The following is a 24,337-nucleotide window of genomic DNA, read 5'->3' on the forward strand; positions in this document are numbered from 1 at the left end:
ACAGCTGTTCAAGAACCACTAATAAAATGCAGGAGGCTTTTAATAGTAAAGGAACACTTAGTATAAGTCGGGTAAATTAAAAGTGGCAAAGGAGATTAAATGCTGAAGTCCCTGACAGCTCCTGACTTCATTGTCTTGAAATCTAAAAACTGCTGTACCGTACACTGACAGCTTTCAAGACTTAGAAAGAATAGACTGTTCCTTCTAAAAATGTTATATTTTCTCCATAGGAAAATTACAGTTTTTTTCTATCAACAGTAGATAATCAAATTACTTATGCAAAATTCATCTCCTCTTCAGTGAGCAGGTGAGTGCCCCCTTTAAATGATCTTTACAGGTCCCTCAAGTTGTTATCCTGTCACGATTTAAGTGATGCTTGTTCAATCGAGTTTTTCTGCATAAATAGTTCTGTTCAATCCAGAAAGGAAGCAGTATGATGGGACAGACACAGTCAACAGTTCAATAAAAATGCAAATTTTAAAAATTATTAAAATGTACTTAGAAGTAACAAACTGCATCACACACTTCTTAGGTTTACAAGTGTTCCCTCAAGATTTTTTTTTTTAAGGAAACCAATCTTTGAAGTTTTTTTTTCTTGACTGTAGCTATTTTTGAAGCTTCTTCTTCTTTCTCTCTGGTTCACTAATGTCCATGTTTGAAGTATCAGTAGGAACGCTTATTCCTGGTATCTAAAGTAATGCAAATGGGAAAAATCAGTGAGTAAAATAAGGAATAAATCTCATTCTCATCTTCCCCTTCCCCACTGACGCTTTTAAGTTCAAAAAGATGCAGGGGTGGTAGGGGGAAGAAGGAGCAGTAGATTTTCCGCACGATGTATGTGTTGGTATATATTTCACACACAAAGGAACAGTGGTTCAGAACGTAAAAGGCAGACATGATCTCAGCAGGTAGAAGCATGTCATTTGGGAAGGGTGTGTTTAACCACAACGTTCAATTTATCCTAGCTGTGAGCCACTCTGTCAGGATCAGAGGCCTCAGGTGTGTCGGGGGCAGAACCAAGGTTAAGAACCAATGTCTTAGGTGAAACACACTTTAACTTGATCTTCAAAAGTGCAGATTTCAGAAAGAACTAGGCAGATCTCAGAGCTCCACTTTTGGCACCAAGGACCTCAGAAGAAGCCCAGATGCCTGGGTTCCCATGGCCTAAGGAAATCAGTGAGAAAATAGGATTTCCTATGCAGATATTTGTCCTCCACAATACTTACAGGATTCTATCCTTAAACAGAAATAACTTATGACTATATCACTCTCTTTCACAAAATAGGTACTGTTTATTCCACCACAACATGGACACTTACCTGTGGTTCTACCAGGGACATTCGGATTTTCTGATGCTGAAGATTAGAAGAGTCTAACATGATTTTCACTTTAACTTTATCAAATATATGAAACACTGTATCTTCTATTTTAAGTGATGGTATCTAAACAAAACACATTTTAATTGCTTTCTTACACTTGAGGCTTGGTTCTAATTCTTTATAATTTATCTTCCATATTAACTTAAAAGTTTAAATTCTAAAAAAACTTCAATATTTATTCAGCATCTAGGTGTTCAACATAACAAAAACCACTGGTCTAACAAACTCACATACATATGACCTAATTATGTGCAAACCTCCCCCTTTCATTAATGTGGTCCCAATATATATTCGTTAACTGTAGGATTCTCACCCCTTTAATTAGCAAATTGTTGGTGTTATACAGGAGCACAAAGGTAATGTGGGCAGAATTTATTGTTCTGTAGTTCTACTAAGATTAGGGAAGTAGGGAGTGTGTCAGGTAAGAGACACTTGGAATTGGTTGAAAAAATTCCCTTCTTGGAGCCATTTATTCCTTTACTTTAATCCATTTGTCCACTAGGGACAAAGCATAATTCAAGTTTTCCTTAGAGGGGAAAACTTTGCATGGTATAAAAGAAATCAAGAACAACTTTTTTATATGGGAAGATATACTGAGCCGAGAAATTGTGAGTAAAACGATAAGCTTAGCTAGCATAAAGTTCTGTAGGGTACAAAAATAATTTTACCCTTTATAGGTACCATTTGCAACTGTCCCCCCTCCAAAAAAACCCAAAATAAAAACATTAGAAATACTGTACCTCATCATCATAAGTAAGCCGTGGCTTTGGTTTGTCCTTTTCTTCAAAAAACACTGTGCCTTCTAAACCATACTTTGGAATTAACACCACAATAGCATTCTTTCTCACAAATAGAATATAAGCTTCTTCACTTACTATTCCTTTGCTTTTGAAAAATAACTGTAAAAAAGCATACAACCTCATCAAGGATTGTCTTACAATATTCTGAAGTTAACAAAAAAAAAAAAAATTCTGCAATTAAAAGTGAACGAAACTTCATTTCTAACATTAGTGACAGAAGGCAAATACCTGGGTATGAAAAGACACAGATGCACGCTGAGCATACTGTGCCATTTTGTGCCGGAAATTGAGATTTTTACATAAATCTTCAAGCTTGTGTTTGTCTGTCAACTCTGGGTAAGTGCAGTCGGCCCCGACAGCCACAGCCAACAACCGATGAACGATGATGTCTGCGTATCTAGATATATGAAGGAGAAGTAAGAATCGTGCTGTGTTAGCATTAAAATGTCCTTTTAAAATTTGAAATCAACTATTTCCTATCTCTAATTTCATAAGGAAAAAGTACCTTCGGATGGGTGAAGTAAAATGTGTGTATATTGGGGATGCTAAGCCATAGTGATGAAAATCAGTATCCATTCCAGAGCAGAAGTACACAGCTTGCATCATGCAGCGAGTTGCCAATATTCTTAACAGGGTGTTTAGATATGGGAAGGTAGGTGAATCAGCCCGGTCCAAAGAGTCAGCCAAAGCCTTGGCTGTATCAGTTTTAATTTCCAAATTCTGTGGATAAAGAAGAGGGAAAAAGCATCATATTAAACATTTTAAAATCAGTACCAGCATGTCTTGAAAATATAACCAATCAGATTGAACAAATATGGTGTTTTTTGACCACGTAATAAGTGTTTATATCTTTTGTCCTTAACCTAGGAGAACTAAAAATAAAGTTATAAAAAGTAATGGTTGTTTTTTGCAACATTAAACCTTAAAATTTTCTGAACGCATTTGAAGGTACTACAGTATCAACATTCTTAAGAAATTTCAAGGGCAAGAGGATACTGGGAGCACTAGTGCTATCTCTCAAAGTCCAATCTGTACTTGCCTTATCTTTGTTGGGGTAGAAAAAAAATCAAAGTAGATCTGGATACTTTTCAGCATATCTGGATTTTCTCTGCAGAGAGTTTCCCTCCATTCAAAGTAGAAGTAAAGACCAGAGGCAAAATAAAACTGTATTGGTTACTACAGCTCAACGTGCTGATACAGCAAGTAGCTGCTTGTTTTACTTTGGGAGATGAGGCAAAAATACTTATATCCTCCTTCCTCTACCCAGGTCATAGAAAGAAATAGGACAGTAAAGGAAAATTCTCCAATTTACAGTACAATCCTTGGAGCAGAGGAGAAGCTGATTCTGTTCTGATGGATATGATAGGAGCAGGCCCACCATAAAGGTCTGAAAAATCAGAAACCAACGTCATCCTGTTAGAATAATACCCTGAAATCCAACACTCCTTCTTCCAGCTCTCTTCTGGACAGGAAAGATGGGGCCTGAGCAAGTGATCCAAAGAAAACCAATGTAAGCCACAGTCACCCCAAGGGTAGGGATAATCATGCCTACATAAGTCTACTAACCAGAGGCAGGGAGTATAAGGGGGTAAGGAAATGGGTGCCCTTTCTATGTTTTTCCTTTTTTCCACATATGCAAAAATGGACTTCTTTCTTAGGGACATGACATAAAGAGAGCTTAAGTGAGTTGAAGATAAAGAGAAAAAAAAACTATCTGTTAAGTCTCTAAAGGGAGACAGTTCGGAGGAGGCATGAAGTAACACAGGTATAAAGAACATGTGTAAAGTTTGGCACAGAGATATGGAAGAGCTTAATACGTTCAGGATATTATAAATAACTTAGTCTGGAAGATCTGGCTTTAGTATAGGGCTCTCTTTATTTAAAGACATTAAAGGATTTTATTAAACAAATGATTTCAATGTGGGAAGAGATGACCACACCCAAGTTAGATGACTTCTTTTTTAATTAAAAGAACTACTGGCATATTTTTGCATCAGGAGACGACAAAATTTTTATGGAAAGGTAAATATAGACTATTCAGTGCAATGGCTAGATCACTACACAAATACAGATGCTTTTTCAAACTACAGGACCTTACCTTGGATTTACCTGCCTTAACAAGAATTTCGTAATTTGATGGAGGGGGAGCAGGATGTCTTCGAAGCAGAGCATGCTCAGAAAATTCTTCGTGAATTTTTTTTGCAACAGAGATGTTGGCAAGTAACATAAATTCTTCCACCATGGAATTTGTTTCTCTGCCAATGGCAAAGTCGTTAAATAAGGAAAAAGAATGAGACTTCTATATATCATTCACAGGTTACCTTCTCTACCAAGAGATAATGAAAATTCCTATGTAAACATTCATGTGTGTGCACATGTGTTTTTTTAAGAACTTAATATCCCTTTCATTTCTCAGCTGCTGTGCTAACGATCTCTTACTATGCATCTACTCCATGAGTAAATCTCACGCTAGAAGAGACTTTACAAAATGGCATTAAAAAAAAGAAGCTTTACTAACTCTAGTAATATATAAAATCTAAATCATAAGCATTTTCACCTCTTTATACTGAGTACAAAGAGATTTTTATTCAATTATAAGTACACAGAAATAAAGTTTTCTAAGAATTAAAAGCTATTTAGGTCATTTTGGCTTTAAAAAAATGAAAACTTTCACTAATAACCTTTCACCCCAAAATGAAGAGATATTTAAAATAGCTATTTTGGGTGCTTATTATGGCCCAGGCATTGTGCTGTAAGTGCTATATACATTGTGATATGTGTGTGTGTATACATACACATATACAATACATATACACACATATGTATATATATATGGATATAGATATTAGTCCTGTTTTGCAGATGAGAAAACTAAAGATGTGTAACATTATTCTCTTGCTCAGGATTAGAATTATCAGTAGAAACAGGATCTGAGCCCATAATCTGACTTCAAAGTTCTTAACCAACGTGATATTGTTTTTCGTTCTACATAGTCTATGTCCACTTAAAATTTAGTTTAGTAAATGATCTGTGTTCTGTTTAATAGTGCTTTCTTTCTCCCAAGTTACTGAACATGCATTATTAATCTGTCATTCATGTTTCCATTTTTAACAACATCTTATAACTTCTTGACAAGATTCCTAAAATATATTAATTTTTTTTTTTTAATATTAGGAAGACTTCTAATCGTACCTTTAAAACTATGGGACAATCTCTTAGAAATGTGGTTTTTCTTCTTGGTAAGAAGAAATGGGTGATGTTCTACTTTGGCAAAACTAGACTCAAGATTTCCTCAAAAAAGCCCTTGGTATTGGGTTCGCTGTTCCTATTAACATTAGACTTATTTGCACAGAAATTCACCCAAAGGTATTTTTAAATTTTAGCTCTAATGCTATAATGCACACACTGGTCCTAACTAACAAACTTGAGTATATTCCCATTTTTAATCCTTGGTCATCTACTAGAAAAGTGTAAATGCATGATTAATTTCAGATCACCTTACATAATAGGCATGGAAAAGAGGCCTAACTCTGATTTCATCAAAACCAACCTTGCCTCCTAAATCTTAGCCCAAATCAATAAAGCAGTAACAACAATACCTAACCTCTGACTATTCTTCACAACACCCTATGAGGTAGGTACCATTACCAATCCTACTTTACCGACAAATAAATCGAGTCATAGAGGGGTCAAATAACTTGTCCGGAGTCACTGGCAGAAGTGGGATCCAAATCTAGGCAGTCTGGCTTCAAAGCCCAGTGTCTGGCCACTATTCTATCCTATCACAGTATATTCTCTATTAAATACTTAAGAAATTAATCAGGGCAATCTTCCTTTACTTACCATAGCTATTACTAGTCAAGTTCTAATACACCACACATTAAGACAAACCAAACTGGCAGTTTTCCTTTTATAATATTTATCTTATAAATAAGATACTTAAGTTTTATATAAGAAACACTAGAAAGTGAAATCATTTATTTTTCTCTATATTTCATAAGTAATAAAAACTCTGTAGAAATCATAACCCTACTAAAAATAGATATTTGGGGTACAAATATGTTTTATTAATATATATACTAGATATTACATTAAAATCAAAATCTTATCTACTACCCATCAAAAAAATTGCATACCTAAGTTCCTTGGTCTGCAGATCTATAGGATCATGAGTTTCACTGTCCATGTGGAATCGAACTTCTGGAGAAGAAAGAGTCAAAGCCCTAAATAAGATAAAGAGGTGAATCAGTCATGTGAGCAGTAACAGATATAATTCTGGAAGTGATTCCTTTAAAACAGAAAATGATTAGAGCAAGTGCATAACAGTTTTTCTTATGAAAGCTTTATGACCATCTGCTAAGTTTTATGTTCCATTTTCACGGATAGCCTAATATTTTACAGTTCTAAAATGCATTTAAAAAGGGAGGACAGTAGCAACACAACAAAATGAGTCCTTGTGTATCTCAGGATTTGAATGACTTCTGTACCGAAACTGAGTTTTTACTTAGCTACAAGAGTTTGTAGTCAGTTTTATAAATAAAGAAGGTAATCAATAGTATTTTATTTACTACAGGAAACAATGTATTCGGGTGAGGGATGGTGGAGAGAGGCAAAAGGGAAGCTGCCATGGGTAGATCAGTAACATCAGAAGATCCCCAGATCGGAAGTATCTTCCACATACACTCAACCAAGGAGAGGAGACAAACTACAACTAATGTCACAAACACTAATGGCTATTAATATCTGAGTGCTGTGGGTCAGAGAGTGCCCTAGGCTAAGTGCTTTACATGCACAGTTCATTTAATGATTTGGCAAGTTCTCCTTTGAAAAGTAAATCCCCACAAGGCAAGGCAAGTATTATGTTTCTACACACCTTGATGCTATTTTCATCAGGTCAGCTCCAAATCAACCTAAAACTAAGAATTTTCATGAGGCTGGGTAACTTTGGACAATCACAAAGAAGGGAAAAAGATGATTTGGGGCAAGTTAAGTGGGATTCCAAGTCCTTTTTTCCCTTGACTCTTCACCTTTATTAGAAGAACTACAGAAGAAATACTAGATAGGGAATCCCGATAAATATTCCTTTCTTTCCATGCATAATTTACAATAAGGTTCTAAACCACAATTAATCTGTGTTAATCAATACATCTTGACCTAAAGAGCAAGGTATACTAATCACATTTTGATCACTTTTTCTTCACAGAACATTTAAAACATGACATTTATTCTTTAACATAGACATATGATAGATATAATTTAAGACACAACATATCCTTTAAGAAGGTGAAAGACACCAATTTTTTTACTGATTCCTTTCTCTATTCATCCTAAGACTGAGAAGACTCGATATGTTTTACCAGTAGATGACTATCTATCAATACTTACAAAACTAGAAGTGCAGTGTTCAAGTTAACGAAATATCTTTCCTGTCCTAATTAGAGGAAGCTGTTACAGATGCAAATTTACATCTCTTACTTTAAAACTGCCAAAATAAATACAGTTTCAATTTGTTTTATTCACTTTGCTTTTACAACAAACATTCTTCTGATGCCTGGCATACTGAAAACCTTCAATAAACGAATACTTGATGAAAAATGTGTTGTTTTGTATTACAAAAGAAATCTAACTATACTCCTCTTATTTACATCTTAATGACAAACTTGAGCAATAGTTTCACTGGGTTTTACGACATCCAAATTATCCTTATACAGTTCCAAGTTTCATACTAAGGATCATAAGAAAATTCCCAGAAAACTGAAGTGTGAGTAGAGATAGGGTTGGCTCAGCATAAATACCTAGAACAGCACTGTCCAGTGGAACTTTCTGCAGGGATGGAAATGTTCTCAATCCACCTTGTCCAACATGGTAGCCACTAGCCAAATGTGGCTACTGAGGACTTGAAATATGGCTAGTGTGACTCAGGAACTGAATTTTTAATTTTCTTTAATTTTAATGGATTTTAATTTAAATAGGCACATCTTACGAAAACAGCACAGATCTAGAGTTTGCACTCCCCAACAAAAACACTTTTAGTAACTACTTGTGACCCTACCCTGGATGGGCACAGGAGCCCAGAGACCAACATATGAAAGGCTCAAGTACCTGCTTTACTCTGACAGCTGATGATGTTTTTCAAGAATCAAATTTCTTCTAACTACTTCAACAAGTTTGGGTACCTGGATACTCCTTAAAACTCCTCTGCAGTTCGGCAAATGCCATGATATAACAGCTAAAAGATGTAAACCTGCCACTATTAATCAGATCTTTGGAAAGACTGCTTCTAGGTAACTCTTAATCATTTAAAAAAATGAAGGTGTTGGATTAAACAATCTCTAAAATCTCTTCCAACTCTAAGTGCAAGAAGGACTTCATCGGGGCTTCCCTGGTGGCGCAGTGGTTGAGAATCTGCCTGCTAATGCAGGGGACACGGGTTCGCGCCCTGGTCTGGGAAGATCCCACATGCCGCGGAGCAACTGGGCCCGTGAGCCACAACTACTGAGCCTGCGCGTCTGGAGCCTGTGCTCCACAACAAGAGAGGCCACGATAGTGAGAGGCCCGCGCACCGCGATGAAGAGTGGCCCCCGCTTGCCGCAACTAGAGAAAGCCCTAGCACAGAAACGAAGACCCAACATAGCAATCAATCAATCAATAAATAAATCTTAAAAAAAAAAAAAAAAAAGTTTAAAAAAAAAAAAAAAAAAGAAGGACTTCATCTAAATTTATTTAAACATCTGAAAACCAATGTTCAATCTTTTTTTTTTTTTTTTTTTTTTTTTTTTTAATTTCCTCCTCCTTTTTTTAGCTACTTTTATTTTTATTTATTTATTTATTTTTGGTTGTGCTGGGTCTTCGGTTCGTGCGAGGGCTTTCTCTAGTTGCGGCAAGTGGGGGCCACTCTTCATCGCGGTGCGGGGACCGCTCTTCATCGCGGTGCGCGGGCCTTTCACTATCGCGGCCCCTCCCGTTGCGGGGCACAGGCTCCAGACGCGCAGGCTCAGTAGTTGTGGCTCACGGGCCCAGCCGCTCCGTGGCATGTGGGATCTTCCCAGACCAGGGCTCGAACCCGTGTCCCCTGCATTAGCAGGCAGATTCTCAACCACTGCGCCACCAGGGAAGCCCCAATGTTCAATCTTGAAACTCATTTCTAATTAAAATCAGGAACAATCCATAGAACAGTCTTAAGACAATCTTGCCTTCCTAGAATTTCTTCAACATCTTTAACTCAAACATATCAAGATCTTTGACACAACAGAACTCTTGAATAAACATCAGTCCAGAATCAAGCTGCTAACATTTAAAAAGGTGTCTAGGAGAAATGGAATGTTTCTACTTAAGAGTCCCTCTTCAGCCTATTAAATAATTCACCCTTGTCCATGATAAAACACTCTAAAGAGTTCACAAGTTATCTCGATACCGGGATAGGTGAATTAAGACAAATCTTAATAACTATTTTTGAAATGTACCCATTCTCAATTCTTCTTTTTTTCAAAATTTTAGCTAGTTTATTTAGTCCACGGAGACTAGCAGTAATACTATCATTCATGGCTGCTGAATCAATTCTCATCTGAGCTTCAGCATATGTAAGGGAAGCCTAAAAAAGAAACCATATGTTAATACAACGCTTATAAAAACTGCCTTACTATGTTCTCCTATTTCCACTACATAAAATCCATGATTTCAGAAAACCTAAAATCAGTAACAAAAGAAGAGATTCCTATCTATAATATTTATACTCCACACCTATGATTTCTGGTTCATTTACTCTTACCTGATGCATTACACAACATAAGCGAACTTATGTTAAAACAAAATAAAATGGTAGAATGGTTAGTAAATAGTTTAAACTCTTTACTCATAGTTCAGTTAATGTATAAATACTTAGGTAATGTTAAAATAAAATAAAAGGAAGGTTAGATTATTCTCTGATAATGACTGTAAAGTGAAGTCCTTTCCAGAGAACCAATACTGCCTTTCTCACTGCAAATAGTTAATAAAATTGTAATAGTCTAGACATCATGTTTTATAGGAAATCTACTAAATACCCAAAATTAAGTATTTAACCTAAGAATCAGAAAAATCATAGTAGAAAACATTAATTTCTAATTACAATCCAAATATACAAATGGTACCTCTGTTCCTATTTCCCTCCTTATGGAAAATACCATTTTTTAGCTTTTTTTTTTCTAAGCAGCTTTTTGAGTAAAAATCAGGAATAGTATAAGAGAGTTAGGTGATGCAGACCAGGTCAGATTCTTGGGAGAACCAACTTATTAGGGGATAAGAGTTCCCCATCTAAAAATGTTTTCTGTTATACGTTTACTCATTTTTTTCATATAATTTTGTTACACTGACCAAGTCTAGGAGAATTATAAACTCATCCTATTTAAAAATACTAATCTAGGAAAATTTAAATCATTCACACATTATTATCTGTCAGTTTAACACTGCTTTCTTTCCAATCACTAGCTGACTAGAAAAGAATGATGTCAAAGGGAGAGAAAAAGCAGGTAAACTTGGAAAACAGATCATTGGAACAAAAGTGGTTTGGCAAACATCAGAGGTAGATTCAGGGCAAAATAAGAACACAAGGGAATCTGGGGAAAAGTATAAAAAAAAGGAGAAGAATGAGAAAAACATAATCTGGCTCCATTCTGTGTGAACATTGATCTCAGGCTAGTCCTACTGGAATTCAACCATGATTTATGACATTATTTCAGTGAGAAAATGTGAGGAACAAGGAGACGGTGTACATGCCATCTTTTAAAATACTAACCAGTTACAAACTGGGACAACTTCAAACACTGGAGTCCCTGAGTTAGGGCTAAAAGAAACCTACTTGGTCTCCTCTAGTATATAGGCTTCGTAAGTTTCTGAATACAGGAAAACTGCCACATAAACTCATTTCTAAATAACAGCAAAAATTAAGCAAATAACTGAAAACAACTAGATTTTGCTGCAACACCGGGGAAAAACTACTTATTATTATTAATAAGCCTAACTTTTTCAAAACGGTCTAGAACATTGTTAAAAGCACCAAAGATGTTAAACATGAAGTAGTAACCATGAAACCAACCTTTGAATTAATGACACTTTTGGTAAACCTTGTTTTTAAGATTTCGGCATTGTGATTCATTTCCCAAATACATGAAAATGCCAACCTATGAGGAAAAATAGATGGTATCTGTTAATGGGAATCAGTTAAAGTAGTAAATACTATGTTTTTATGAAGAAATGTGCATAAATACCTGTCAACGTTAGATCTTAGGGAACATAAGTTAGAGCTAAGCAACTCTGGAACCATGTCAATCCTCTGGAACAAATAAAATAGAGTTGTGGATTACTGAGCTGTCTCCACACGTTTTTTGAGGTTCTACTCTCAAATATCAATAGCATTGATCTTACAAGGGGAACAAAAAGGCCTTTGTGAAAAGAAGTGAGAAAATGTGAAATAAAAAGTCTATTTCTAGAAAAGTAGTTACACACAATTTTTACGAGAGGGAAGCAATGAAAGAAAACTGGATTTCATGTCAGTCTGTCTAAGTTTAAGTTCTCTACACTACCCACCTAGCTGTGCTCTGAAACTTTGAAATCTCTGGTCTGTACAATACGTTTGTACTAGATAACAGACACAGGCCCTAACAGCTCTACGACTGGACCTTCCTCCAATACTTCACACAAACCACAGGGTGTTTTCAACATTCTAAAAAAAGAGAAACACTAAATTTTTATGGAAAAAAGCTACACAGAAGAACTTTGACAATGAATTTATCACAGACTAAGCTTAACTTTCCCTTCTACTTTCACAATTTTTCTCTGTAAGTTTATGGGAGCATACTTAATGAGGAATAAATGGTAAATTGTGACAGAACAGACTCGACTTAACTATATATATAAGAAACAGAAAATATATTAATTACCCACCAATAATAAGTTAAATGCTACACAACAATTTATATCAACTACATCTACTTGTTATTTGGGTCACTCAATAACAAAACAATTGCAATATTTTCACTGATTTAAGGCCATCTTATTCTATGTATGTCTTTTAGCTAATTCATGTACTATTCCAGACTGTTCAAGAATCCAAAAGTGCCCATGATTTTGACAAACTGCACAATTAACAAAGTAGTAATTCATATTTCACTATATACTGAGGCTGTCCTCTTCTCAGGAAATACCTCAGATGGTTTTATTTTTTTTTTTTTTAATTTTTTTTTATAGCTACTTTTATTTTTATTTATTTATTTATTTTTGGCTGTGCTGGGTCTTCGGTTCGTGCGAGGGCTTTCTCTAGTTGCGGCAAGTGGGGGCCACTCTTCATCGTGGTGCGGGGACCGCTCTTCATCGCGGTGCGCGGGCCTTTCACTATCGCGGCCCCTCCCGTTGCGGGGCACAGGCTCCAGACGCGCAGGCTCAGTAGTTGTGGCTCACGGGCCCAGCTGCTCCACGGCATGTGGGATCTTCCCAGACCAGGGCTCGAACCCGTGTCCCCTGCATTAGCAGGCAGATTCTCAACCACTGCGCCACCAGGGAAGCCCGGTTTTATTATTAAGAATAAAACAGATGATGGAAATGATGTATCAAAATTCCACTCTAAATTTAACATACTTACCTTTTCACAAAGATACACAGTTGTTCCCCTTCTAGCTGATTCTTGATCCAATGCATTTCCTGGTCTAATAAAATAGCTAACATCAGCAATATGAACACCAACCTTAAAGAGATAAAAAGGATGTCAACATGCTTAATTGGGTAAATGTACTAATGGAGTTCTAATGAGAAGAAATATGGCTAAAAGGAAAAAGGACCTTAGTCACAGTTACCATTTCAATTTTTTACATGCCCATTAGTCTCTGCAGCTACAACTGACTCTACTTGACATAAATAACTCACAAACAAATTCTACAATGGGTCAAAAGAAAATTAACTCAAGACCAGTACTATATTTGGGTAGAACATCATTATAATTATGAATACCTCCAAATTTCCATTTTCAAGTTCTCTACAATGGAGAGCATCATCTATATCAGTACATCCTGGGGGGTCCACACTACAAACACACAGATGTCTCAGGTCTTCTCTGTTTTTCATGTCCTAGAAGATGCCACATTATTAAGAAATAAAAAACTATTTTGGTGGTACAGATGTAACACAAGCTCTTATGCAATCAACAATATCTACAAATTAAAAAAAAAACAGCTTTATTTCTTAATTATAACTGCACATCATGATTTATAACTTGTGAACTCCTCATCTTTGGAAAATCTGACATAAGCTAATGTCTGTCCCCTAGAAAAGTCTGTCTTTCAGTAAAGCAAATGATTTCCATGATACCTAAGAGTTCTGTACCAAACTAAATGCAGGGGAGGAGGGAACTACGGTTTCTACATATTTAAAAAAAACACATACAGAAATCAAACAAAATTAGTAGCTCAGATACAGTGATTCACTAAGAATTCTTTTCAACATACCTTCTCAGTGATGCGCCAGGGCATCTTTGGTAGAAGGCTAAGAACAGCCTGTGAGAAAGGTGATGGGAACATCATGCTCAAGTAACAAAAACTTCTGTTTCAGTCTCTTTGTCTCAGACTTCACCCTAATTTTTTACAAAGTGTCCCTAAAGCCAAAAGATATGATTAGAAAGGTGTATTTACAGCTTTCTGTTAGCAATTTATATGTTTAATATAACATTAAAATCCCTGACATTTACATATCACTTTAGTATTTCTAAATGTTCTCCACACTTCTTAAAACTGACAACTAGGTAAATTAAAGCTAAAAATGACAAAGACTTCTCAAGTGATTTATGGGGGAGACTCCCCAAGGGCCCGCCGGTTCTCATATAACACAGGGTCTGTCTTGTTATTTCCTATTATTTTTCAAGTTTAAAAATGTTTTTTTGTTGTGCTTCAAATATCCTTACCTTCCAAATTCGTTTATTTTACAATCTACTTAGGTCTCAAATGCCGTTTGTGTAGTTGCTGTCACCAGAAGTTATTTGTATGAAGTTGAGTAAAAGTCACAAATGATTTACACTGGAATTTCTAAAATTAATTTTCAAATTGGACGTACATTATCAGGTAACTGTGAAATACTCTAGATCTCAGTATGTATTTTATACAACAGCAGATTCTATTTTTCAGGAAAAGAAGCAACTTTATTCCCAAAGTTTTCATTAAATATTCTAAAATAAAATGATTAATTCAAGCTTACATTGGATATCTGGAATTTCTGGGGCCAACCATCAATAGCAACAATAATTCTCTGCCCTTCTATTGTAGAGGCCTGTCTGGTTTCTATCCGAATTCTAGGGATTCTCTTTTCAGCAGGAGTAAAGAGATGTCTTCTTGACTAGAGAAAATTAGGAAAAAAGATTTTACACATACAAAAAAGGCTGGGGATGGGGGCAAGGTGAGGGCTCTAAGTTCTATTCAATGTATTTCATTTTTTTATTACATAGTAACATGCTGTTTACCCACCTCTTTAATATCAGACTTAGAAAGCATGCCACAATATGGTCTCCAGTTCCTTCTTATTATTCCAACAACTCTACCTGTAGGCTTTAACATTTTTTCACTTACAGCAGTCTTAAGCTGAGATGTAAAAATAAAAGTAAAAATCTTCAGTTATCTTTCCTGTAAGGATAATGAGACAATTTCCCTTCAAAATTAGAATACAGATACTTTCTCAGGCAGTAAATTATGACATAAAACTACGGAATTTTGATGCTTCAAAATTCTAGGCAAGAGCATGCCAAACAAAACTACAAAAACAGTTCCATGATAAAGCACTACAAAACAAAAGAGAATCAAAAAAAGAAAAGTAACTGAATAAATATGTCAGAACTGGACTCTGCAGTTTTAATATGAAGATATTTACTGACTTGCACACATGTGCGTGCCACACACACACAACACACACACACACACACACAGGTCTGGTAATTAAAAAGACTAGGATTTTCGTACTAGTTTTCAATAATAGCTGAGGTGGCATTTATTAATTCATTAAAAAAGAGATGTATCTTTAAAGGTTCATCTTATCCAAAATATAAACCCAAACAAAAATAGTTCTTATTAGAAATGGCAGAAGAACCTATGGTATTTCACCTCTAACACTCTTCTATGGCTTGGACTCGCAAGATAATGTTACAGTAAGACTCCAGAATAGTGAATATAATTCATATAAAGAGAACTACTACTACTGTTGTGTGAATTCCAACTACTTGTATTATTCTTTTTAATTCTAAAATGGAAAATAAATAGGTCATATCAGGTAGACTTTAGGTCATAGAAACAACTGAAAGCACTCTCTTTATAATGAATATGGTAATAGAGAAGGAATTATTAAACAGACCCATTTGTAAGGGCCCAGAAGTACATCTCTTATGCTGAGGGAACTTTAACATTACATAAACGCATTTCAGAAAATTTAAAATTTGTATTTACTTAAACCTCACTAATTCAGCCAGATCGTACACCTGAATGTCAGAATTCAAGTTTCATACTCAAGTCTTTTTGTATTTAAACCTTTGTCTTATTTGAGCAAAATAAGACATTAATTTAAAAGCAGACTACTTAGAGGAAAAGAAATCAACTATGTGTATGACATATATTATTAAACTGACAGAACTATAATTTTATTCATTATAAATAATGAATAAAATAAATATTAATAAAATAAATCTGAAAGCAATAAAACTTGTTTAATTTTTTCCAAAGACAATACATTAACAACTTATTCAAAGCTACACAGACAAAAAATAAAACTTTCTTGGTTTCATACAATGCGTTCTCTCTCCTCTTCTTTCTCCATATCATCTTCATTTTGACCTTCGTCAAGTAAAACCACAGAAGATGGTGCTACCCACTGATTCTTTGGAAGAAGCTCCACAGCCACAATATCTTCATGAATAGCTCGGTTAAATTTTTAAGTCCTTGTAAGATTATCTGTGAAACAGCAAATGACACATGCCCAGATATTTTCAAAGGCAATATAATAATGGGAAGGTTGCCTACAGAAGTTTAGATATATTCTGATGTCTCTATGTTTCTATTTCCCCCTCCTTATGTATTTTCTTCCTTGTATAGTGGGGCCCTTTACTCTGCCCTCTTAATTTCTCAATAGCAAATAGAAAACACATGGTCAGAAAATACAGGTTGGTTCATGGCTCTACCATAACTCTTACATTAGTACCACAATTTCTTAATCTCTCTAAATCTCAGGGTCCTGATTGGTAAAACAAAAAAGAGAGTACCTACTCTTACAGGCAGAGTTGAAAATAATGAAATGCAGTGTTCAAAGCAATGAGAGGAGTACCTGCCCAATAGTCAGCACCCCCAAAACAACTGCTATTTGCTTTAAAGTGTGTGAAGCTCTCCAGAGCAATGATACATTATGTAAATAGTATTTCCCACAATAGATCATAATACAGAAAATAGAGGTACCATTAGTGGGTTTTTTATTGATTAGATTTTTATTCTCTTAAAAGTGGGTTAATAGTTCTTTTCCTCAATAAGCAGTTTCTGAAAAGTGATTAATTCTACAGTATCTATGACCTTTCACATAACTTTCTTCAAGCCGATAAATTGGGAGGATAAAGCAATTTAACTTCTTGTACAAAATGTTAAACACTTGTGGAAAAAAAAGAAAGAAAACATTTTAGTGTAAAGGAATTTATGTACACACTGCCTCCTTCTTGTCTTCAGTGTCACCATGAACCCAGACTGTTTTTTATAGCTTCTGAGTAATTTTTCCCTGCTGGCTCTAATGTCCCTTGAAGGTATGTACCAGATTTTATGCTTGTTGTCGCTTACTTAATGGAAGATGCTCTTGAAAATATTTATTTTTCCACTTTCGTATTTTCATTCTGTGACTAACAACAAACCAAGAGATATAGTTAGTAGTGAGTCTTTTGTATGCTCCATATACAACTATTAACACCATCAGGTATTTTTTAAAACCACCATCCACATTATGGTATATACCACTGTAGAATTTGATATGAACATAGCACAGTAAGAAAAAAATGCTTTCTATTTTAGAAATACACAAACATTTCCATTTCATACATTTAGGGTGTCAGCTACAGATGCAGAACACTAAGAAACTCTGTGTTACCCCCCTACCCTACCCAGGCCTCCTGGAATGAAGGTGTGTAGTTAGGTGATCAAGTGAGCGGGTAGGTATGTAAAGGGTAATGGAAAGCCTCAACTGCATGAAAAGACTGTGGTTCCTGAAAGCACAAGAAAAGCTATTTTTATTTGGATTATTTTAAACAGCTAAAGCTGTTAGATAGAGGTAGGCTGGCATCTACTGTAGATCCACCACAACACCTTCCAGGATTCTCAAAGACCTCAACATCCAAAATCCTGATTGCTTGGCTCCTTTAGTTTTCTTCATTTCCTAAATTTCCTACCTTCTGAGGAGATCACTTTATACCTTCTTTTTTTCTGCTTAACTCTCCAAGTTCCTTGTCTTCCTTCCTCACTCTCAGATGAAGGACCTCCATCTCCACACTGAGAATCAGAAGCAGTCACTCGAGACCTACTTCACCTCCCTACCGCTGAATCTGCTCACCTACGTGCATCTACCTATCATCTCCTCTCCTCTATTCAAGAACTTTGTCCTATAATTACCTTCTCTCTCTGGAATCAAATTTCCCCCCCTCTCTACTATAACATCCTCACCATCATATAAACTAATATAACCTATTTTTAAAAAAATATGGACCTATTAAATACTATGATCCATTAAATAAATTAATTAATGATATGGTCTATTAAAATACATTAATTAACTGATTAATTATTCCCTCATAGCCCCATCCAATCTATCATCAACTCCTAAAATCAATAAATATTTGTATCAGCAAATATACCCAATCTGATCTGACTACTTCTCACCACCTTAACTGGCTGCTACCATGACCCAATTTCTGTCTTGTCTCCCAGGGGTACTAAAAATATCCTCCTAATTGAAGGACCTTGCTTCTAATCTATTCTCCTTAGAGCAGCCAAAAGGATATTACTATCCTCCTGCTCAACAGCTGTCTAGCACTCATGGGCTAAATCCAGTTTTTTTTTTTCACATGACTCACTACACCCAATGATCTGGTCTCTACCTACGTTTCTGTCTTCATCCCTAACATTTTCTCCCTTGCACACTCCATCCAGCCACACTTTTAGCTATTTCTTGATCTTGCCAATTATTCTAACCTCAGAGCCTTTGAACTTACTGTTCCTTCTGCATGAAATGCTCTTCCCCTAGTTAATGTTAATACATGGTTAACTCCCTTACATAATGTAGCTAAAATGTCTCTGTCTCAAAGCAATTTGCTTTCTTAACATCCCTCCTAGCTCAGTTTAGACATTACTTCTATCAGGAAGCCTTGACATCCCAAATTGGGGTTAGACGCCCCTGCTAAGTTCAGTCAGTTCTCCTATAATGCTTGTTTTGAAAACACAAATGTGTTCCAATGCAATTGATATATTACAAAATACCAGGTGACAACACAGGAGCACCTCAATACGTAAGGCAAGTGCTAACAGCGATAAAAGAGGAAATCGACAGTAACACAATCATAGTAGGGGACTTTAACACCCCACTTTCACCAGTGGACAGATCATCCAAAATGAAAATAGATAAGGAAACACAAGCTTTAAATGATACATTAAACAAGATGGACTTAATTGATATTTACAGGACATTCCATCCAAAACAACAAAATACACTTTCTCTCAAGTGCTCATGGATCATTCTCCAGGATAGATCATAGCTTGGGTCACAAATCAAGCCTTGGTAAATTTAAGAAAACTGAAATCGTATCAAGTATCTTTTCCAACAATACTATGAGACTAGACATCAATTACAGGAAAAAATCTGTCAAAAATACAAACACATGGAGGCTAAACAATATGCTACTAAATAACCAAGAGATCACTGAAGAAATCAAAGAGGAAATCAAAAATACCTAGAAACAAATGACAATGAAAACACAACGACCCAAAACCTATGGGATGCAGCAAAAGCAATTCTAAGAGGGAAGTCTATAGCAATACATCCTACCTCAAGAAACAGAAAAATCACAAATAAACAACCTAACCTTACACCTAAAGGAATTAGAGAAAAAGAACAAAAAAACCCCAAAATTAACAGAAGGAAAGAAATCATAAAGATCAGATCAGAAATAATGAAGAAGAAATGAAGGAAACAATAGCAAAGATCAATAAAACTAAAAGCTGGTTTCTTAAGAGACAAACAAAATTGATAAACCATTAGCCAGACTCATCAAGAAAAAAAGGGACAAGACTCAAATCAATAGAATTAGAAATGAAAAAGGAGAAGTAACAACTGACACTACAGAAATACAAAGGATCATGAGAGATTACTACAAGCAACTATATGCCAACAAAATGGACAACCTGGAAGAAATGGACAAATTATTAGAAAAGCACAACCTTCCGAGACTGAACCAGGAAGAAATAGAAAATACAAACAGACCAATCACAAGCACTGAAATTGAAACTGTGATTAAAAATCTTCCAACAAAAGCCCAGAACCAGATGGCTTCACAGGCGAATTCTATCAAACATTTAGAGAAGAGCTAACACCTACCCTTCTCAAACTCTTCCAAAATACAGCAGAGGGAGGAACACTCCCAAACTCATTCTACGAAGCCACCATCACCCTGATAGCAAAATCAGACAAAGATGTCACAACGAAAGAAAACTACAGGCCAGTATCACTGATGAACATAGATGCAAGAATCCTCAACAAAATACTAGCAAACAGAATCCACCAATACATTAAAAGGATCCTATACCATGATCAAGTGGGGTTTATCCCAGGAATGCAAGGATTCTTCAGTATATGCAAAATCAATCAATGTGCTACACCATATTAACAAACTGAAAAGATAAAAACCATATGAACATCTCAATAGATGCAGAAAAAGCTTTTGACAAAATTCAACACCCATTTATGATAAAAACTCTCCAGAAAGTATGCACAGAGGGAGCATACCTCAACATAATAAAGGCCATATATGACAAACCCACAGCCAACACCATTCTCAATGGTGAAAAACTGAAACCATTGAAACTAAGATCAGGAACAAGACAAGGTCGCCCACTCTCACCACTATTACTCAACATAGTTTTGGAAGTTTTAGCCACAGCAATCAGAGAAGAAAAAGAAATAAAAGGAATCCAAATTGGAAAAGAAGAAGTAAAGCTGTCACTGGTTTGCAGATGACATGATACTATACATAGAGAATCCTAAAGATGGTACCAGAAAACTACTAGAGCTAAACAATGAATTTGGTAAAGTAGCAGGATACAAAATTAATGCACAGAAATCTCTTGCATTCCTATACACTAATGATGAAAAATCTGAAAGAGAAATTAAGGAAACACTCCCTTTTACCACTGCAACAAAAAGAATAAAATACCTAGGAATAAACCTACCTAAGGAGACAAAGACCTGTATGCAGAAAACTATAAGACACTGATGAAAGAAATTAAAGATGATACAAACAGATGGAGAGATACACCATGTTCTTGGATTGGAAGAATCAACATTGTGAAAGTGACTATACTACCCAAAGCAATCTACAGATTCAATGCAATCCCCATCAAACTACCAATAGCATTTTTCACAGAACTAGAACAAAAAATTTCACAATTTGTATGGAAACACAAAAGACCCCGAAAAGCCAAAGCAATCTTGAGAAAGAAAAACGGAGCTGGAGGAATCAGGCTCACTGACTTCAGACTATACTACAAAGCTACAGTAATCAAGACAGTATGGTACTGGCACAAAACCAGAAATATAGATCAAAGGAACTGGATAGAAAGCACAGAGATAAACCCATGCACATATGGTCACCTTATTTTTGATAAAGGAGGCAAGAATATACTACGGAGAAAAGACAGCCTCTTCAATAAGTGGTGTTGGAAAAACTGGACAGCTACATGTAAAAGAATGAAATTAGAACACTCCCTAACACCATACACAAAAATAAACTCAAAATGGATTAAAGACCTAAATTGAAGCCCAGACACTATCAAACTCTTAGAAGAAAACATAGGCAAACACTCTATGACATAAATCACAGCAAGATCCTTTTTGACCCACCTCCTAGAGAAATGGAAATAAAAACAAAACTAAACAAATGGGACCTAATGAAACTTAAAAGCTTTTGCACAGCAAAGGAAACCATAAACAAGACGAAAAGACAACCCTCAGATGAGAGAAAATATCTGCAAATGAAGCAACCGACAAAGGATTAATCCCCAAAATTTACAAGCAGCTCATGCAGCTCAATATCAAAAAAACAAACAACCCAATCCAAAAATGAGCAGAAGACCTAAAAAGACATTTCTCCAAAGAAGATATACAGATTGCCAACAAACACATGAAAGAATGCTCAACACCACAAATTATTAGAGAAATGCAAATCAAAACTACAATGAGGTATCACCTCACACCAGTCAGAATGGCCATCATCAAAAAATCTACAAACAATAAATGCTGGAGAGGGTGTGGAGAAAAGGGAACCCTCTTGCACTGTTGGTGGGAATGTAAATTGATACAGCCACTATGGAGAACAGTATGGAGGTTCCTCAAAAAACGAAAAATAGAACTACCATACGACCCAGCAATCCCACTACTGGGCATATACCCTGAGAAAACCATCATTCAAAAAGAGTCATGTACCACAATGTTCACTGCAGCTCTATTTACAATAGCCAGGACATGGAAGCAACCTATCTGTCCATCGACAGATGAATGGATTAAGAAGATGTGGCACATATATACAATGGAATATTACTCAGCCATAAAAGGAAACGAAATTGAGTTATTCGTAGTGAGGAGGATGGACCTAGAGTCTGTCATACAGAGTGAAGTAAGTCAGAAAGAAAAACAAATACCGTATGCTAACACATATATATGGAATCTAAAAAAAAAAAAAATGGTTCTGAAGAACCTAGGGGCAGGACAGGAATAAAGACACAGACGTAGAGAATGGACTTGAGGACCCAGGGAGGGGGAAGGGTAAGCTGGGACGAAGTGAGAGAGTGGCATGGACATATATACACTACCAAATGTAAAATAGATAGCTAGTGGGAAGCAGCCGCACAGCACAGAGAGATCAGCTCAGTGCTTTGTGACCACCTAGAGGGGTGGGATAGGGAGGGTGGGAGGGAGGGAGATGCAAGAGGGAAGAGATATGGGGATATATGTATATGTATAGCTAATTCACTTTGTTATAAAGCAGAAACTAACACACCATTGTAAAGCAATTATACTTCAATAAAGTTGTTAAAAAAAAAAAAAACCAGGTGAATGCAGAAAACTGCACCTAGCTGAACCAAGCTGAATCCACACGCGCACACACACACACACCTCTCAAACATCTATCAGTTACTTCAGATCACTGTGTTTTACGAGTCACACCATCTTCATCTGGTGTAACAACTTTCTGTTCAAATTTAGATAACCCTCTTTTCACCGCTTCATGAAGTTTCTGAGTGTGTCCCTAACCACATTTTCCCTTAGCTCTGTGGTTTTCATTATATAATTTTGCATGGCACAGTGACTTCGAGGAACACACATGTGTTAACAATAGAACCGACTGTAATTTCACCATATCCTACACTCACCGTACCATAGTGCATAATCAAATACAGTCAATCACCAATGTTGGATTACTCCTTGTTTCTTCTTCTAGACCAGTGCTATCCAAAACAACTTTGTGATAAAGGGAGTGTTCTTTTTGTGATCTCCAGTACAGTAGTCACTAGGCACAAGTGGCTCCTGGATGCTTGAAAGTTGAATAGTACAACTGAGAAACTGAAGTTTTAACCTGAATTAAATTTAAACAGCCACATGCAACTAGTGGCTACCTATTAGACAGGATAATCCTAAATCTGTATTCTAAAAATCAAGCCCAGCTTTTATTTTCTCACTTCCATTTAGTTTTGTAAAGTAGCTGGTTGAAGACAAGCAGGGGTGGAGAAAATGCTGTAAAGACTGGATGTACGTATAATGTTCTATTACATAAAACCAATTTTTATATCAATAGTATCTACCATTTACATTTACCATAGCTGTTTGCCAGGCACTGAGATAAGAATTTTATTAATACAACTGTTGTCACCTCATTCGACCCTAATAACACTATGAAGTCATTATTGCTAAACACGCTTTACATACAAGGAAATATCAGCTCACAAAGTTTAATGGTTCCCTCTCAAGTTCACTATTGCAGTGATCCCTTTTCTCATCTCTCTGCCTCTAATCTTGCCCTTGATACAATGCATCATCTTACAAATCGAAATTAGAGTAGTCTCCCAAATAAGTAACAATTCTGGTCCTTCTCCTCTGTTCCTCCTAGACACACTCTCATCCACCTTTAATGTCTTTTAGCCTGACAATATAAGGTAGGGAGCCCAGAGTCCTATCTGCTAACTTCTCTTCATAGCAGCCTTTTAGGGAGACCTTTATAAGACAGTTTAAAAAATTACTAACAGAATAAATTGTTAAGTCCACACTATCTCGCCCCTTGCCTACCCGTTCTACCTCTTATGACTCCCTCCCTCCTCCTATGGAATTGATGCCACAGCTGTATGCTCTCTGCAGTGCCCACCACTTCTCTGTTTGTCAAATACCTACTCCTTATCACAAGCCAGCCATGAATTCCTTCATTTATTAATCAAACAGATAGTGCCACCTTGTGCCAGGCCCTACTTGGGTTGCTGAGGATATATCAGTAAGCAGCGCTATTTGAGAAAGTCAAGTCTTTAGGGATGGCATTTTGATAAGAAGCCTATTAGAGGCACTCTTGTTGTTTATAACCCAACTCCTATTCCAATTCCAGCTTACCCACCGATATTCCAATTTTTAAATTTGGTAACTATAAGCCTAACATCTGGAAGTGGTTACATTAATAATTTCACTTTTCAAAAACAAAATAAAACAAACTCAAACATACCCCTTCTTCAGACAAACAAGCAAGACGATCTATGAGTTCAGGGTGAGCAGTTAGGCTTTTTACATATTCTTCACCTGAAAAATAAGTTTTTTGCTCTTGATAAATTCAAATGTGTTTTTTTCCCCCTTAGATATGTTTTTTTCCCCTTCTTTTGTTTG

At 36.0% G+C, this 24,337-nt stretch overlaps 1 protein-coding gene across 1 annotated transcript in view; it reads right to left on the reverse strand.

Annotated features, from left to right (window-relative positions):
- Positions 1-22: 22 nt before the first annotated feature.
- The window catches only part of DIS3 (DIS3 homolog, exosome endoribonuclease and 3'-5' exoribonuclease), a 28,311-nt gene continuing 3,996 nt past the window's right edge, over positions 23-24,337 (reverse strand). Inside the window, 24 exon segments of the mRNA XM_036831481.1 lie at positions 23-689; positions 1,320-1,442; positions 2,120-2,278; positions 2,408-2,576; positions 2,685-2,899; positions 4,278-4,434; positions 6,316-6,402; positions 9,643-9,770; positions 11,253-11,337; positions 11,425-11,489; positions 12,795-12,896; positions 13,160-13,276; positions 13,654-13,717; positions 13,719-13,741; positions 13,743-13,799; positions 14,396-14,533; positions 14,662-14,775; positions 15,968-16,107; positions 16,110-16,131; positions 16,874-16,912; positions 16,914-16,984; positions 16,987-17,035; positions 19,838-19,852; positions 24,180-24,253. Of these exon segments, the coding sequence (XP_036687376.1) occupies positions 606-689; positions 1,320-1,442; positions 2,120-2,278; positions 2,408-2,576; positions 2,685-2,899; positions 4,278-4,434; positions 6,316-6,402; positions 9,643-9,770; positions 11,253-11,337; positions 11,425-11,489; positions 12,795-12,896; positions 13,160-13,276; positions 13,654-13,717; positions 13,719-13,741; positions 13,743-13,799; positions 14,396-14,533; positions 14,662-14,775; positions 15,968-16,107; positions 16,110-16,131; positions 16,874-16,912; positions 16,914-16,984; positions 16,987-17,035; positions 19,838-19,852; positions 24,180-24,253 (2,297 nt within the window). The 3' untranslated portion in view covers positions 23-605.

This window comes from Balaenoptera musculus, chromosome 18, assembly GCF_009873245.2.
Source record: "Balaenoptera musculus isolate JJ_BM4_2016_0621 chromosome 18, mBalMus1.pri.v3, whole genome shotgun sequence".
Taxonomy (NCBI): domain Eukaryota; kingdom Metazoa; phylum Chordata; class Mammalia; order Artiodactyla; family Balaenopteridae; genus Balaenoptera; species Balaenoptera musculus.